Here is a 16,720-nt window from a genome sequence, read left to right as displayed (position 1 = left end):
AAACTGTGATTAATGATTGTTAATAATGATCATAAATAGCAAAAAATGCAAGTCAATGTTTAGTAAACAATTGCTCATCTTTTACTTAGAATTTTAATTTAGGTTGTATTTAACTCATCTATAAAAGACCTGGCCCATCTGTTCTAAAAATCAATTGCGGCCCGTTTAAAAAAAGAAAGAAAAAAAAAATCAAGCGTCTCAGTCAAGACACCGAGAATCTGTAAATTGCAGTGTAAAAAGCCCCCTGTGAGGCGCAACAAATGAAGCTTTTTAAATAGTGACATCTTGTGGTTGAAGTGAAGTATGGCTGTTCTCTTATTTTTGTTGTTTTTGACATGGAGTGTAAATAACTCTGCAAATTGTGTTGTCACTTGGGAGAGACTCCAGCGCACCCATGACCCAGGTCAAGAAGTGTATATAAAGGAAACGTTAGGACATTAGAAACGATTACAAGATGTTATGTATGTAGACATTGGTGATGGCATAGTTATTAGAAATCAACACTCACTGGTTTCTTTAAGGAGCAACAATTTTATTTTAAGCCGTGACAACAAGTAAAATTAAAAAATAACACTCGTCTCCTCAAGAGTCCGAATGTTCACGCTCAGGATTTAAAGTGCAGAATAGTTTTCACAGCTTGTGTAAAACTTAAATAAGACAACAAAAGAATTAGAATATTAATATATCAAAACTTGAGTGAAGCTCAGGAAGATATAAATATAAGCAAAGGACAAGGAGAAAATCTTATATAAACATGATATTCAGCCCACTGAAATCAGGCTTGGGTGTATGATACAAATAAAAATCAGGAAATAAGGTCATTTTCAAGTGTTAGCAAGGCTAGCTTACAACAAAGGCACAGCATTGATCAGAGGTATTGATCCTTTGCAAAGAAGTGCTGCGGCAACATTCTAATTGATCATCACATCGTCCTCACCGAGACATCATCGACATGCTCACATAAGAATTAGAGTTGGTACACTGGTAACACATCACCGTGGAATGGTTTGCTATAAATAAGCAATTTTGAATAGGAAGCGACTGATCACATGCCCTTTACGTCTGTTACTACTGTGTTCTGGAGCGACTTCATGGTTAAAGAAAACCAGGAAATTGACGGCCCTGAGCCAATAGACTACGGGAGGCAAAAGTTCTACTTTGGGCAAAAGATGTTCAGTGATTGCAGACAAGCCATCAGACACGACACACAACATGATTGACAAAGGACCACTGAGCAAGGCAGCAAGCAGAGTTGGGACATCACATCCTTGAAGAAGCTAACACAGGACAACTCTATCCTCTGTGGCATTCAAACTGGACATGCATATCTTGAAAGTTTAAATCCTACTCTAAAATTTTCACCACAGATCAATCAAAAATTAGCATGAAAGATGTCAAAAGTTTCATTTTAATAACCAAGTCCAGTAAGATTACATGAGGATAGATTTTCCTGTACGTCAACATATTAAAAGGCTCAATCAGTGTCTTGCATCATTTAATCAACCTGAACCGACATCATTTCCTTATTATCACAAGTAGCCCAAAGAAGGAAATAAAAAAACATGGCTTTAACCAGCCATTTGGTTAATATAGTGCAAATGAAAATCCATACAAAAGATTTCAGTGGTTTCCATATATTTATATATAAAACAGATGCTGTTTTGTTTACTATCTATTTAAAAATGTTCTTTAACATCACAATATTCAGGCTTAGAAGGCAAACCGACTAATAGCAATTGTACCATGCAGCTTGTCAAATGAAACATTTGAGTTTACAGCCAAGAGATTTAAAAGGTGCAAGTGAGATTTTTTTTGGGGGGGAAGCGATCATTTCCAAGTGGTGCCATTGTGCACATCACTGCAATTGACATGAGTAAAGACACACAATATAAAGCGATATTTACAGACAGAATGTACATGTAAACAATAAATAAAGGAACAACATAAAGCTATACTGGATACATTACTATTTTCCATCCATTCATCTTCTATACTGCTTGTCCCTATGGGGGTGCTGGAGCCTATCCCAGCAGTCATCGGGCAGTAGGCGGGGGACACCCTGAACTGGTTGCCAGCCAATCGCAGGGCACACAGAGACGAACAACCATCCACACTTGCACCTAGGGACAATTTGGAGTGCTCAATCGACCTACCATCATGTTTTTGGGATGTGGGAGGAAACCAGAGTGCCCGGAGAAAACCCACACAGGCACGGGGAGAACATGCAAACTCCACACAGGGAGGGCCAGAGGTGGAATCGAACCTGCACCTTCCTAACTGAGGCGGACGTGCTAACCAGTGCGCCACCCATTTTTATTTTTGCATTTCAAAATTTGAAGGGTGTTTGAATGATAGTCCACATGGTTAGGGGGGAAAGCTTCGATGCAGTTAACTCTGAAGGAGCAGTCAACCAAAAACTGAAATACACGTTGCAACAGCTCAAGAAATCAAATGGAGAGCAGTGACTCCACTGCAATCCACAATCAACTATCAAATGCCGACACCCAGAAACTGCAGTCAAAACCTTCCAATCTCCATAATTGTAACTAAAGTTGAGCCAGCCAATACAAATATGGCAATGATGCAAATACGTATAGAAAATATGTCTTTACATGTACAATATTTAACACATTTACAATGTTGCTATCTATGTACACTTTGAACATTAGAAAACTGAGGATGCCACATTACGAGGGAGTAGAGATGCTAAAGACTATAACTCAATTTAGCCCAAATCATGTGTGAGCGTGTGTGTGTGCGCGTGTGTGTGTGTACCTCAGAGTTGAATCAGTGCTACACAATCAGCATTAACAGTTCTGGGACATGATGAATAAGAATGAAGCCAAAATGTACAGCCATGCACTCTCTAGTCAACGATAGAGGAAATTTGAAATTCAACTGGGTTTGTACACATTATGTGACAAACAGGACATGCGACTAAATCAAGGTAGCAATGCTTCCTGTAGAGGTCCAAACTTTCTGCTTAAGTCACATCATTATCTTCTCTAGTAACTGCAAATGTAAATCTACATTATGCAAAGGGTGGAGCTATGAATTGAAGATGGATGCTGATTGCATACGTCATGCTCTACATGAGTGTCATGTGTAGCAGAATCCGGCTTGTCAGAGTGACAATCTCTCCACTGGACTTAAGACTATGTGCGCTCGTCTTGAACAAGTGGCTTTTCAGATGCACGCTTGTGCCCCTGAGTCTACTTGCCAGGCCTGAGCCAAGCTGTACGTATTGCATCTGCTTGGGGCGTGGCCCGAGTTACAAGACACGATTCCGTCGCCGCAAGGGGCAGACCGTCACTTGGACCCTTCTCCTGTCCCATCACGCTTTACTCTCGCTCATCAGGGTGGATGTGCAGGCCGTTCTCGGACCGAGTGATGCTGTTGTTCTCCCAGAATGCCTTGTGCAGCTGTTCCACTTCAGACACGAGCGGCAGGGCCATGTCCAAGTGCATCTTCAGATTTTCCAACCATTGCTCCAGTTTGGAAAAAGCCGGGCTATGGAGAAAGATTGGCAACACTGAATAAGAACGTCAATTGTGTTATCGAATCGGTTACGCCGCGTTTAGTTTCAACTAATACCAGCGAATGAGCTTTAATTTCACACCTAAAGAGAGGAAGGCATCACATTTTGTCTAGACTGTCCCGTTCCATGTGTTATCTGACCGTTTATCAGCGTCGAGGTCACAGCACACAGCAGCAATGGGGAAGAAGGCCGTGGGACAATCGGGAGGACAGTAGTGCTCAAGGAAGCCCGAAACGTTCAGTCCAAAATCCACCGCTCTCGGGAGGTAATCTGGGTCAGCGTTGACCCTGCCAATGATCTGAAAGGCCACACAAAAAATAAGAGTGCGCATAAACGAAGAAATTCTGCCCTTCTGCAGCTGTGTGCAAATAAAACCTCCAGACCAAAGCTGATTGTTTCCAGCAGACCATGGCAGCATTTTGCCTTCCTGGCAGTAACCAACCACATGAGACAACTTTCAGCATTGATGTAATACTGTCCCCTTTGGTCATATTCTGGAGTCGTTGAGCAACTCATCTGTGCCCAGCCAGATGAAGTTAATGGAGTGTGGCCAAGGAAAACAAAAAACACACACTAGTTGCATCACTAGCAAATAGTTTTGAGGGAGTGTGGCCAGGGAAGAAAACAAGAGTTGCATCACTAGGAAATAGTTTTGAGTTCTTTGGAACTTTTATACAAAGTTTTCTCAAACAGGGCTGACTGATGAACAAATACGCATTGGAATTCTAGAGAACTTGACTGTGAGCTCGACTAGGTAGAAAATAGACAACTGTTTGGCCCTCAAATAGATTTTCATGTAGAAACATTGAACCCCTGATCTGTATTAAAAATAAAATACATATCAGAATTGCCTCCCCTACTTTCAATGCACAACACAACAATGGAGGATAACTCACCTCGCATAGCATAATACCAAATGAGAAGATGTCCACCCTCTCATCGTAACTCTTTCCTGTGAAAGCAAAAGAACAAATCAGATTAAGTTCAGAGTAATTATTTGTCATGTATTTTTATACTATTCCTCAATAAAATGCCAACATGTTTCTCTTCATTCATACCATGGATCATTTCAGGTGCCATCCAGTAAGGGTTCCCCACCACGGTGTACCTCTTCCTGCGATCGGGCCTCTTCAGACCCGGCAGTTTACCCTGCGAAAACTTCTCTTCGTGTTTGTCATCCACCATGAGTCGGGCCAATCCAAAGTCTGCCACCACCACCGTGTTGTTCTTCACAGAGACATAAAATGTTTCCTCTACTCAGTCTTTACTAATGAATCAGATCAAATAAATAACTATAAAAAAATCCACAGAAATTGCAGCATATTCAACTACAATCTGCTCTTTGAGATTTACTTATTAGTTACCTACTCTTTGATTAAAATAAACTTGAAGAGTGCATTGTAAGAAGTGCAGTTTGTGTGAACAAAGCTCAGCCTTGTTTTTTCAAGTGGCAGATCCACTGTGTTGAATGTGCAAAGAAAACATGTCCTTGAAGACAACAGTTCTTACCTCCCGGACAAGACAGTTGTGAGAGTTCAGGTCTCGGTGGATGATGTTCATGGAATGCAGATACGACTACATGACAGACAAGAAAACAAACGTTTGTAGTGTTAGTTTAAAAAAAAGAAAAACTGTAGCAAGGGAACAAAAGTGCCTTGTTTCACTTCAAGAGGCCAACATTGTGACAACAGGAATTCAAGTCATGCGTGACATTGATCATTGTGCGAAAGGCAAGCCAAATACACAACAAACACTGAGCTAATCCAAATGGAATTCATGAACTCACCATGCCCGCAGCTATGTCCTTGGCAAAACTGACCCTCTGGTTCCAAGGGTAGTTGCTATCCTGAGAGAGATAAGACATATTGATATTAACATTGGACAAAATTATATAGATATAAACCTTTATTTGGACTGACTATTGTGAGAAAAAAAAAAAAAAGACTAGTCACATGAATTCCTCTTACCATTTTCTTTATGATTTCCCTCAAGGTGCCACCCTTGATGTACTCTGCTATGAAGTTCAGTCGCTTGTCTTTGTAGAGGACGCCGATGAATTTGAGCACATTGGGGTGATCCAAGCAACGCATCACCTTCACCTGATGAGAATACACGACGACAGTTTTATAAGTTGCGAGTCAACAGCAGAGAATTCACAATGCCTTCTCACATACAGTAACTGCTTGGTGGTCAGTTTTAGAGTTTAGGGCTGTTTCCCAAACTAATGTTACCAGAATAGAAACTTCTTAGTTGTGCTGTCATGATGAGTGAAGCTTTTCTTTTTTTAGTTTGTTTAGTAGTCTATTGTACTCATGTATGTGTATAAAAAAAATTCTTCCCGAGTGTTATTGCCTCTTGTAAGGGAATTGTTCCTCCACTATAAATGTTGCCCCGCCCTTAAACAATGTTTCTTACATAGAAGATGTATAAAACATGTTTCAACCCATAAAGGTCAACCTAAGTTTCTTTTTTTCTGCCTCTAGATGGCACTACTTCCTTTAGTCCGTCTTCAATGAAGACTTGTGGTGACGCTGCATCCAAGCAGCCTATTTCAAGCACTTCAGGATATTATTCTAAGGAGGTTCCATCCTCTGTTCCTTGGCACTAAACCACCATCATCAACATGTGAACCCCAGAGGACACCACCTACTGTAATCATGAGGGCTGGACCGTATCGCCAAGTACTTTTGAGGTCATTCTCTTGTCACTTGATCCACCCAAAGGAACACCTTAGTGCAATATTGTGATCATTGCACAAAGGCGTTCTTTTTAAAATATTCAGTTTACACCCAGAGGTGAAGACAAACATCATTCATCTGCTGTACATTTAAAAATGAAAGGAGGATATCCTCCCTCAATCACTCACCTCTTTCAGGAATGTTCTCTGCGTTTCATCATCGAAGCGAATCAGCTCTTTCATAACCATGACCTCTCCTGTCTCCCTGTGGGTCACCTGGAGTCAAGAGCAACTGGAATTAATCCTCAACAGGAGGCAATTCATAAGTTCACCATACTGCTTGTGCCTATTAGAGGTGCGGGTGAACGAGAGCCAATTCCAGCTGACATTGAACGAGAGGCAACACCCTGCTGACATTCCAACCCAGAACCTATCGACTATGAGGCTTGCATCATCACCTTCATCTCTCAAACACAGTTATGTGCTCCACTTAAATGTAATAGCATCAAATGTACCTTGATGGCTTGTCCAAAGCAGCCCTTCCCGAGCACTTCTCCGTGGATGAGGTCAGAGGGGCGAAAGATGCGGTGCGTCCGGTTGGGGATGACTCGGAGCGACTCGGAGCGGTTGATGTCTTTCCCCTGCGAGATGGGGGACGCAGCTTTGCTGGAGCCTGGCGACTTTTCGATGCTATAGCTCCGCCTGGAAAAATCGATGCAGCATTTTATGTTAGACATTTTTATGAGGGTTGCTAAAGAACATACACTTAACAGCAACGACCCATGAGAGCTAAGACAAAAGCTGTATTGAATTTCTTTTTTTTTTTAATGTGAAAAATTACAGTGCACATTATAAAGGAGTAAGTAATTATACACTTACAGTACTTATTGCATTGTAAAAAAGTTATAGAACAGCAAAAACATTCCTTAAGATTAAAAGTGAGTGGTGCAAACAAACAACAGTAAATTTAGTGCAAACTTTTCACACACTTTTTGCCAATTCAACCATCGACAAATTACTGCGAATAAGAAAACAGTTAATAACATCTTACGTGACAAGGCGTGATTTCAAGTTGCTCATGTCAGGGATGGGGGATTGTGTGATAGGCAGGATGGGTAAGATGGGGCTGGGCCCCGCAGACAGTTGCGGGGAAAGTGGGCCATCCACCTGCTCCCCAGACTCTGAAGAGCTCCCGTCTTGCACCCGACTGTGAGGGTCGTGTTCAATGGTGAGCTGCAGCAGCCGACTCGTTTCCTGAATGAGCAGGTCGATCTGAGAAATATCACAATGAAAAGTCAATCTAACGTCATGATGAAAGTAATCGTGGAGAAATGCTTTTACCATTATTTGTTTTCATAATCCCATAAATGTATGATTATGATAATCTTTTTAACCACAAGTACAATTAGAGGCACATCAAATGCTTAAATGAGCGGCGTTTGGCTCACAAAATTATGCATCAAATGCAGCAGGCAATCCCTAAGTGGCATAATGAATAAATTGGCTTGCGGGATGTGTGGCAACTACCTCGTCCAGAGGAACGTTGTGAATGGGGGTTCCATTGATTTCTAGGATCCTGTCTCCCACATGGATGGAATTTTTGACATCTGGACTAAAGCAATCAGAATCCACCCTGGGGAGGAGGAATAAAACACTTTCACAACAAAGGAAGATTACTCACACTTACGATTAAATACAATCTTTCATCTCTTGTCTGGAAATATGTCTTCTTCATTGCATAATTTATTGACCTCCTTTTTGTTCTCAAAAACATGGGCTTGCATACTCACTGAGAAACCCTGACGGTGCGTGCGAGTTCAGGACTGCAGCCTTCATTGGGGCTGATCGGCTGGTCGATAGCCACAGAGAAGCCCCTCCCCCGTCGCCCGTTAGTACCCTCGGCGGAGGCGGGGATCGACACCAGCGTGACCGTGTGAGGGATCCGCGAGCATGGCGAGTCCGGCAGCGACACGGGGGTGACGATAGTCTCGTAGTAACAGTGTCCACTGGAGCGAGGGCAGAAATTTTGAGAGGTACAGAATTTTTAATCATGATTCACTCAGTGACTTCAAACTGCAGAGAACACCACACCTGTATCTTTTATGTTTTTTTTTTTTAAACATCATTTCCTCTTAAGAATGAAGACCAAACACTGGTTGTTGCTGTGTCTTGTCGAGCAATAAGTTCTCACTGAAACCACTGTACAAGGTTTTTTTTTTTTTTTTTCAAACCAAAGCTAGACATAAGCCGCCAGCTCACCCAGCTAACAGTAAGCACTATTTGACACACAAGGATCCAAGGCATATTAAAGATTTGGTCAAACTGCAAGCCCAATTACTGCCACATCCAAACAGTGTCCAGATGACTCATGCAGATTGGTTTGAGTTTCAAAACATCACTAAGCACCCAAAACATGAAAATGAAAAGTTTCTACAGTGTCTAATAGATTTCACGACTTCATGTGGCTTCAGAAAGTCTTTGGAAGTGTTCCTGATTTGAGCGTGATTAAAAAGTGTGCACTCTAGCTGAAATTATACAGCTCATGAAAAATTCTATTTATTTTCTTTTTGGTGGACTGCTTCTTATTTGTGGTTTTGGGTGCACTTCAGAAGGCTTAGATATTTTATTTATTTATTTTTTTTAGATTTTAGTTTGCTATAGCAGCAACTAAAATAAATTCTGGGCCACAACCCACACCAGAAGTTGCATTGCAAGACTTTAGCGACCACAATGACCACTTCAATACAAAGACATGCAATTAGGACAACTAACAACAGCAACTAACGATTCTTTTAGTCATCAATGAAACTGTAGACTCGTCTTTTTAGATTAATTGCTGAATTGGATGATAAAACATGTTTTTATTTGTCCCTTTTAAACAGGACCATTTTATCTTGCACTGCCATTTGCCGTCGACTGAAAATGACATCACAGTTAATACCTGAGCCCTTTGGCACTGTAATGTCATTTTCAGTCAACACCAATTGGTAGTGCAAGACAAAGTGGCCGGCCCCTGAGACGTATAGGGCAGTCATCGCCAGCCAACTGCAGAGCACATGTAGACAAATGACCAACCAGAGACATTATTTGAACCCTGCATTTCTGAATTGGGAGGCAGACTTCCTTCTGCTAAAATAAAAACACTTGTCAAAAGTCATTGCTCACCAGTAGAGTTTGGATCGCTCCACCAGAGCATACGTGTCTCCATCACCGATGAATGTTCGGCAATTCAGACAGGTGAAGCATTCAGGGTGATACTTTTGCTCCCCTGCAACCTGTGAGCGAGAAAAACAAAAATGCACTGTGAAGCGGGTATAGCCATGTCCAAGGAAGCAAAACAAGGCCTGTGAGTGGTGTGAGAAGTAGGGCAAGGTCTGGTAGATTACATTTGCTGCTGCCAGATCTCTTCTTGAGTTTAGGGCGGTTGTGCAAAAAGCAAGAAAATTGAGTTAGAGCCAAAAACAGAGGCAGCAATGAGCATTATAAATCAACCAGGTCCCTGGTGCAAATTTCATTTGTTCATACAAATGACATTAACTCACTAACTGTATCGGATAAATCACAAGACCTATAACATATATGTTATACTCAAATTTGAAGCTGTTTTGTTCCAGACTAAACACACACGCTTGTGACATTGATTAAGTGAACATCAACACCACATGTCATTTCTAAAGAGTCCCTTTTAAAACGTCAAACTGAAACAAAATGAAATGGAGAAATCCGAGACAAAGAGGAGGAAATCTGGGCAGCAACGTTCCAACTAGAATCAATTAAATCAATGTCCAAAGCCACATGCCTCCTGCCCCACCCTCTGGGGAGAAGAGCACTGACAACAAAAACACGCAGAGATGACAGGAGCATATAGATGATTTTGGAGGTCATCGTAAAAAAACAAAATACCTAAATTGGCTTGAATGAAAGATTTATTATGATTTGATGAGAAATGTTAACATGGGGGCCATAAACAGTTATTTTATGACATGATTTGACATTTATTGCACGCAAACACCATCTCAAACAATTAAGGAGGAAAGAAGAAGCAGTATAAACAAATCATATAAAAGAAATACATTATTTAGGACCCGTGAAGTCAAAATAATTTATTACTGGATAACTAATTCAATGAGGAGTTCAGGAAATGAATGTAATGTCGTCAGTGCGGTGTCTCTGTTGTGATGGAAACATGACCCGTGTGTGTGTGTGTGTACGGCGCCAAATGGGAAACAGGAAGTAGAGAGGACAGCTGGACAGGGATGAAAAGGGTGTGCGGTTCTGCACAACATGACACCGCAGCTGCCATTTGCTTAAACACACACACACGCAAACACGTACGCACACAAGCATACACACAAAAACCACATAGGACAGACGACAGCTGTGGTCGTCATGGGGAGGAAATGCATCCACCCCAAGGTGGCAATTATAAAGGTGGAAGATATTAATGCTTGCGAGATTTGTGAGGAGAATGCTTGTGTCAACCATGTGACTGTTGAGCAACCAGCTAAATGAGATCGTCTGACGTCTGTGATCAGGCTGTTGTATTTTATCAACTGTGTATGATCTCATCGTGGTTTGGAGTGTGTGACTGAGTGTGTCTGAGAAACATACGGCCTTGTGGCACCATCTTTTTAGAGAGCAAATGTATCCCCACAAAAGAAACCAGAACTGTTTGGTGGCTTCAGGGGAAAGCTTATTATTTTGCAACACACTTTTCTACTTTAATTGCTGCGGGGCTCACAACACAAAATAATGTCATTGTTTTACTTTCCCTATTGCCAACATATTCAGGCCCTCAAAGGGCAGCACGTCTTGCGTTTGCGCTTAGCGTTAAGTTTATTATTTTTTTCTCAAAAGAAGCTTTACTTTTTGAAATGTAGGTCAGTGGCAGACAGGCATCCTACCTTGCTGCTTAACACAAAATGGCTAAAGTGACAAGCACTTGACTTGAATGTGCTCACTGCTCATTCTTCTCTTATAAACATCTGACTTCATTCTCACAATAACATTTATACTATGATATCACAATGGCCAAATTAGCAAGTCACACCTTCAAGTTTGTTTGTTTTAACATGTGGGACTTCTTGCTTGCCTCTGAAATGCGCAGACACAATTTTGAGCCAATCTTAAAGTTTGTTTGTTTTAACATGTGACCTTTCCTTGCCTCTGAAATGCGCACAGACACAATTTTGAGCCAATCTGTGTAATTTATGTCCAATTCCAAACGGGAAAAACATGTGGGTATTACAATCTCAAAAGATGCTTGACATCTGGCCAAATGCTGAATATTCACTGGGTGATGATTGCTTGTCTGGACAAAGAGCTTGGTACCGAGGTCAAGCATTTGCGGTTGGAAACCACTATTAAAAACACACACAAGACTGTAACAGACAATAAACACGTAAGGACACACTATTTATGAACAACATTTTAGAACCATTAAGATAGTCTGGTTTAGTATGGAACACATTGACCTCATCAACTATGGGCACAATGTTTCTCAATGGGTTTGCCAAATTAAACGCAGATTTGGCTTTGCTTAAACTGCTTGTAATAAACTTGACCACAACACCAAACGAGTCCTAAACACATCCATGGCCCCACAGCTTCAATAATGTCATAATCCTATTTTTGACAACAAAGCCAAAACAGGACATTTCTATCGGTCACAGATACTTCCCTCACAGTTCACTCAAATGTGTCAAAACCATTTCCTGTGTAAAAACCCCAAATATAACCAAGACTAGGCCTCTATATCAGAAGTGATGTTGCACTTCAGAGTTGCAGAAGACATTATTTAGGGAAATACAATTAGGAAGAGAGCCACTGAGAAGACAGTAGGCTACATTGATGCACGGAGTGGAAACCCCCTTCTACCGTACGTACATACAGGCTTGGCTTTTAAGACCCTGCTAATGTATTTAGTCCTTTCCATCTATAACTGTAGAAATCTCACACACACTGTGGCACTAAGGATTTCTGGTCCAGAAATGCAGAGATTAAACATGACATCTTAAGAATGATCAAACTCTGACAATCAGGACATTCATTTTCTCTAAAGAAATAGTGCCGATGTGCCATGGCTCATCAGTTTTAAATGAAGAAAAAGCCATGAGCGCCTCTCAGAAAAGAGGAGAGCTTTGGAATTACACAGCATTAAAGTGACCCATATTGAAATGACACATATTCCGCTGCTATGCACTATCGGCTTTAAATTTAAAAGGGAGTAAAAGATGGAGGAAAGTGACCCACATTGATTTGACACATATTCCGCTGCTATCGGCTTTAAATTTAAAAGGGAGGATAAAATGGAGGAAAGTGCTCGCAGCAGCCGGCAAACCATGTCACCCAATTGCCTTCTCCCGGCTCATGCATACTACACATCATCCGCATCAGCATCCGTACTCCCACTCACCTTCTTGTCCCTTTTCCACAGCCGAAGACAGCAGAAGCTCCAGAAAAACAGGTCTCCCACCATGTCGGCCACCATAAGCTGGTGCCTCTGTTCTGTTCTAGTACATTCTAAATAGAACAGGCGACCTCAGTACACAAAACATACACACGAGCAGGTCGCGGTCACAGCGGCAGAACGCTGAAGCTGCACTGGGAGGGCGGGGAGGTGAGCAAACCCATGCCTCTGCAGCTGAGCTCATCTCTCTTGTCGGCCCTCCTCCACCAAACCCTCCCAGCTCGCCTACTTTAGCTATGACTTCATCACTTACTGCTTGGTCCCGCCCACTCTTGCACACGCGCCGGCCGGCAGTTTCACCCCCCACACTTGTATCATCAGCAAATGCCTATTCTTTCTTTCAAATCTCCCACGTCGGCACATTTTAACCCCAACAGAGTGACTTTACATGTTGAAATGGAGAAAAAAAACTCTTGTGGCATTTGCCCCAGCAAACTAAATCATATTACCGTCTAGTCTTATTTCATTATGACAACCAAATCCTAAGGTTGAAATGATCTACAATTAAGTTGACCCTCACGCTAATATTTTGTAATGTACAATTACTGTTTCCATATACTGTTTACATTGGAATATTACTACATTTTGTATTATTTTCACTCTCTGGTCACTGATGACTGCCTACAAGAAATTGCCATAGTAATTGAAATATCGATTGAGTAATAAAGTCTTGAAGCAAATGAGGCAAATGGAGTTCAATGAAGTAGCTGTTCATTCAGTTGCACAGTCTAAATTTTATTTCACAACAACATGTCAGCTATGGAAAACTACATCCACACAGACCTCCAGTATGAACTATGGAGTTCATAACTTTCCAAATTTCATAACCTTTCCAAGACAACGTGATATACAATATTATTTGTAAATTCATTAAATATGTACTGTATTTAGCGTGACACTAACAGCTCTATTTAAGATGTTACAAACGCAAAATATGTTTGGATTTATTATTGCTCTGAAGGCAGTTCACACACACAGACACAGTTTCCTAACTTTCTCTTCCAATCTCTATCACACCGCTGTGTCACTCCTGCGTCAGAGCAGCATCTCACTTGTCCTTGTCGTCTCAGTGTGCTGACCCGACCCCTTGTATTATGCATGGGCTCAAGGCCATCTCAGTGGTGAGGTATTAATAGGCGGCCAGACATGTGCGTGCTAAGAATTCATAAATAAGTTACTATCGATGCTATGGGGGATGGCTCACAAAATTAGATATTTGAAAATTTAGTTTTTAAAAAGTTTTAGAGAGGATATATTTTGGTAACTACACTTTTATTGTATACTATGCCTCCACCTGCAAAAAAATTAATCCACATCAACTACAGCAACAACACTCACATGGCTCATGTGCTATCGCCTCAAAGTGAAAAAGTGAGCACAGCTACATTGAGATTTACTGGTTGCACTGCTAAGTGTGACATACTTGTTTCCTCAATGAACATGTCAATGCAGTAGTGGAGGAGATTATTCACATTTGCTGATGTGTCCAGGCGCCACAATGGGGCTTATCAAATCTTCCCGATAAGATCGGGACTGCAAAAACATTTCAAGGGTGAAACCCATCTCCCAAAATAGAATACATGATTGTCACAAATTCGTCACAAATTCTTGCGGAAAGGGGAACTTCTTAAAAGCATCTGAGTCATTTACTAATTTTACAATATTTTCATGTGGTCCTGGCTTGGAAATGAGGCAAATTGTTTGTTTTCACATTGGCTCGATTATCTTTAGAGGTCAAAAGATAAACCAGCCTAGACACAATTCAGGATGTGAAACTCTCTACGCTAAAATAAGCACAGAATTTCTTTAACAAGACATTAGTGTTTTCATTTGTGCTTAGCATTTACCCATTTATGATATTATAGGTTTTGAGTTTAAGTGTTGTTTTTGGGCATGTCAACAATGGCGAAACAGTGCTGCACTTCAGTAGCATTTGTGTTCAGAACGTTTCTCCAGGAAATTTTTTATTTAATTTGTCACAAAAGTAACTACATTAGCTAACAAAGTTTTTATTCATATATCAATTGTGAGTATTGAAATGCCAGTTGTATACAGGAGGACTAGAAATAGTTGAACTGCAGGCCTGCCATGCATATTGGGGTTCACACAAACACAATTCTTCATCAGTTACCATTTTTTAACAATGAAGAACCGATACTTCATGTCTCCATGTCGTCAGACATCACAAAAACATTCTTATGAAACACAAACCCACCTCACACCCACAGAAGGTTACCAACCAGTTACATCCCACATCTGGGACTTTCCATTGGTGGTGTTCCTACTAGACACACACAAACCGTGTGCTAATGTGTTGCTGTACTGCCCACAATCAGCAAAGTGGAATTGAAAGTAGAAACCAAAACCACTCAAACAGAAACAGGATGCTGTTTAGTCCATCAAATACTAACCTCATTGCCACCCATGATGATTTTAACTCCCTCAATGCAAGTGTGAATGCTGAGTTGTCCTCCGTTACAAAATGGTTCAAAACAATATTATATATATATATATATATATAATAGTTGCCACTCAATATAAAAAAAAATAACTTCATGATCTTCTGCAATATAAATAAATCTTACCTCAAAGAACAGATCAAAATTTACATAAACAATAACGAAATCCAACAAATAACGAGCACCAAATTCCTAGGTGTTATAGTAGACGAATCCTTAAACTGGTCTGAACATATTGATTTGGTTTGCATAAGATCTATGGAAATGCTAGGTATTTCACGAAAAGTTTGTCCCCTGGTCCATCCTTTTTCAAACACTTGAGACATTTGCCTACACAGCACTTTGTTGTATATATAACAGGAGTGGAGCTCTCTACAAGCCCTAGGCTTTGTCTCCCTCCTTGCACTGTTATTGCTGTAATAATATGTGCTAAACAATAAACTAAACTAAACTAAATATTTGATGGCTTATAATTTACTTATGAACATGTTGTGACTAACATATGATATAGCATTTGCTACTTTGCCCTTTCAATTAAAATATTTTATATTTGCTGTGTCATGGAAACACATTCAATTAATTGCAAACAGATCTTTAAAGCATTTCATTTATATGATATGCAGTACACAATTTATTCTCCCCATAGTCCTTGAATGATTGATGACACACACATAACACGTTAGTTTCAGAACAAAAGAGAAAAAAATCAGGGGAAAGTACATGATGTCACTTGCGCGGCATGTGATCGCTCACTACTTTCAAACAAAAAAAAAAGGAAAAAAAAAATATCCCATGAAAGTATCAAAATTTAAATGCAACAGCATTGATAGGATAGCACCAAATGACTAAACTAAAATCACTATGGAGAAAGTACTAACTCAACAATAATGTCCGGTCGTGACATGAAAAGGTATTTTGAATTTTTTTTTTCTTTTACATGATTTCCTCACTTTATGTTAAGTTCAGCAAATAGATGGATAAACAAAAGTAAAGTTAAAATAATACAGCAAAGGCCGTTCATGTTTGAAGATCCTCCAGTGTTGCTGAATTCAAGTAATTCTAAGATTGGGCCAAAATAGGTATGATGTATGTGTAAGACTCAATGACAATAACAATGAGTTATAGAAAATGCTCGATTGTGGTTGTTGCCACTAAGAATGGGCCAACCACTTATGAAATTTAGGTGACAATTCACACAGCGCCAGGTAGCTGAAATCACCATTGAAAATTTTTACGTTCACTTAGGTCATCGATGATCTTTATTGTTTGGTGCTCTTAAATGATGAGAAAAAGGAGAATTATGCCAACAAAAAAGTAATTTTAGAAAGGGTCAAAGGTTTTTTCCTGGCGCCGTAAGAGTGGAAATAATTCATCATCCTGAATCACTGACGTACAAATCGAATACCATGGCTCAGCATTATTTTTTGCACTTTGGAGCTTTTTTTTTATTCTGTCTGCAGATTTGTCTACTCAAAGCAAAACAATGATAAGAGCAGAGTGAGGGTGGGACAGGATATACGGTAATTAAATTACAAGAGTGAGAGTCTCAGTTTAGCACATACATCCTCAGGAAAGGT

General features: G+C 40.4%; 1 protein-coding gene across 3 annotated transcripts in view; it reads right to left on the bottom strand.

Annotated features, from left to right (window-relative positions):
• Positions 1 to 511: 511 nt before the first annotated feature.
• The window catches only part of limk1a (LIM domain kinase 1a), a 30,640-nt gene continuing 14,431 nt past the window's right edge, over positions 512 to 16,720 (bottom strand). For 2 of the 3 annotated variants that reach the window (XM_061280961.1, XM_061280963.1), the window contains 13 exons: positions 9,381 to 9,490; positions 8,006 to 8,221; positions 7,743 to 7,848; positions 7,267 to 7,487; positions 6,731 to 6,917; positions 6,405 to 6,491; positions 5,506 to 5,637; positions 5,325 to 5,384; positions 5,048 to 5,113; positions 4,597 to 4,765; positions 4,435 to 4,490; positions 3,679 to 3,836; positions 512 to 3,510 (listed from right to left, as the gene is read on the bottom strand). In XM_061280961.1, the coding sequence (XP_061136945.1) occupies positions 3,342 to 3,510; positions 3,679 to 3,836; positions 4,435 to 4,490; positions 4,597 to 4,765; positions 5,048 to 5,113; positions 5,325 to 5,384; positions 5,506 to 5,637; positions 6,405 to 6,491; positions 6,731 to 6,917; positions 7,267 to 7,487; positions 7,743 to 7,848; positions 8,006 to 8,221; positions 9,381 to 9,490 (1,737 nt within the window). In that variant the 3' untranslated portion in view covers positions 512 to 3,341. Of the gene's footprint in view, positions 3,511 to 3,678; positions 3,837 to 4,434; positions 4,491 to 4,596; positions 4,766 to 5,047; positions 5,114 to 5,324; positions 5,385 to 5,505; positions 5,638 to 6,404; positions 6,492 to 6,730; positions 6,918 to 7,266; positions 7,488 to 7,742; positions 7,849 to 8,005; positions 8,222 to 9,380; positions 9,491 to 12,630; positions 12,899 to 16,720 lie in introns of those variants that run through there. The other variant, XM_061280964.1, reaches the window with a different exon arrangement.

This window comes from Syngnathus typhle, linkage group LG6 (genome assembly GCF_033458585.1).
Source record: "Syngnathus typhle isolate RoL2023-S1 ecotype Sweden linkage group LG6, RoL_Styp_1.0, whole genome shotgun sequence".
In the NCBI taxonomy this organism is placed as follows: Eukaryota; Metazoa; Chordata; class Actinopteri; order Syngnathiformes; family Syngnathidae; genus Syngnathus; species Syngnathus typhle.
Note: the sequence above shows the minus strand (reverse complement) of the source record. Positions and strands in the feature narration are given on the sequence as shown.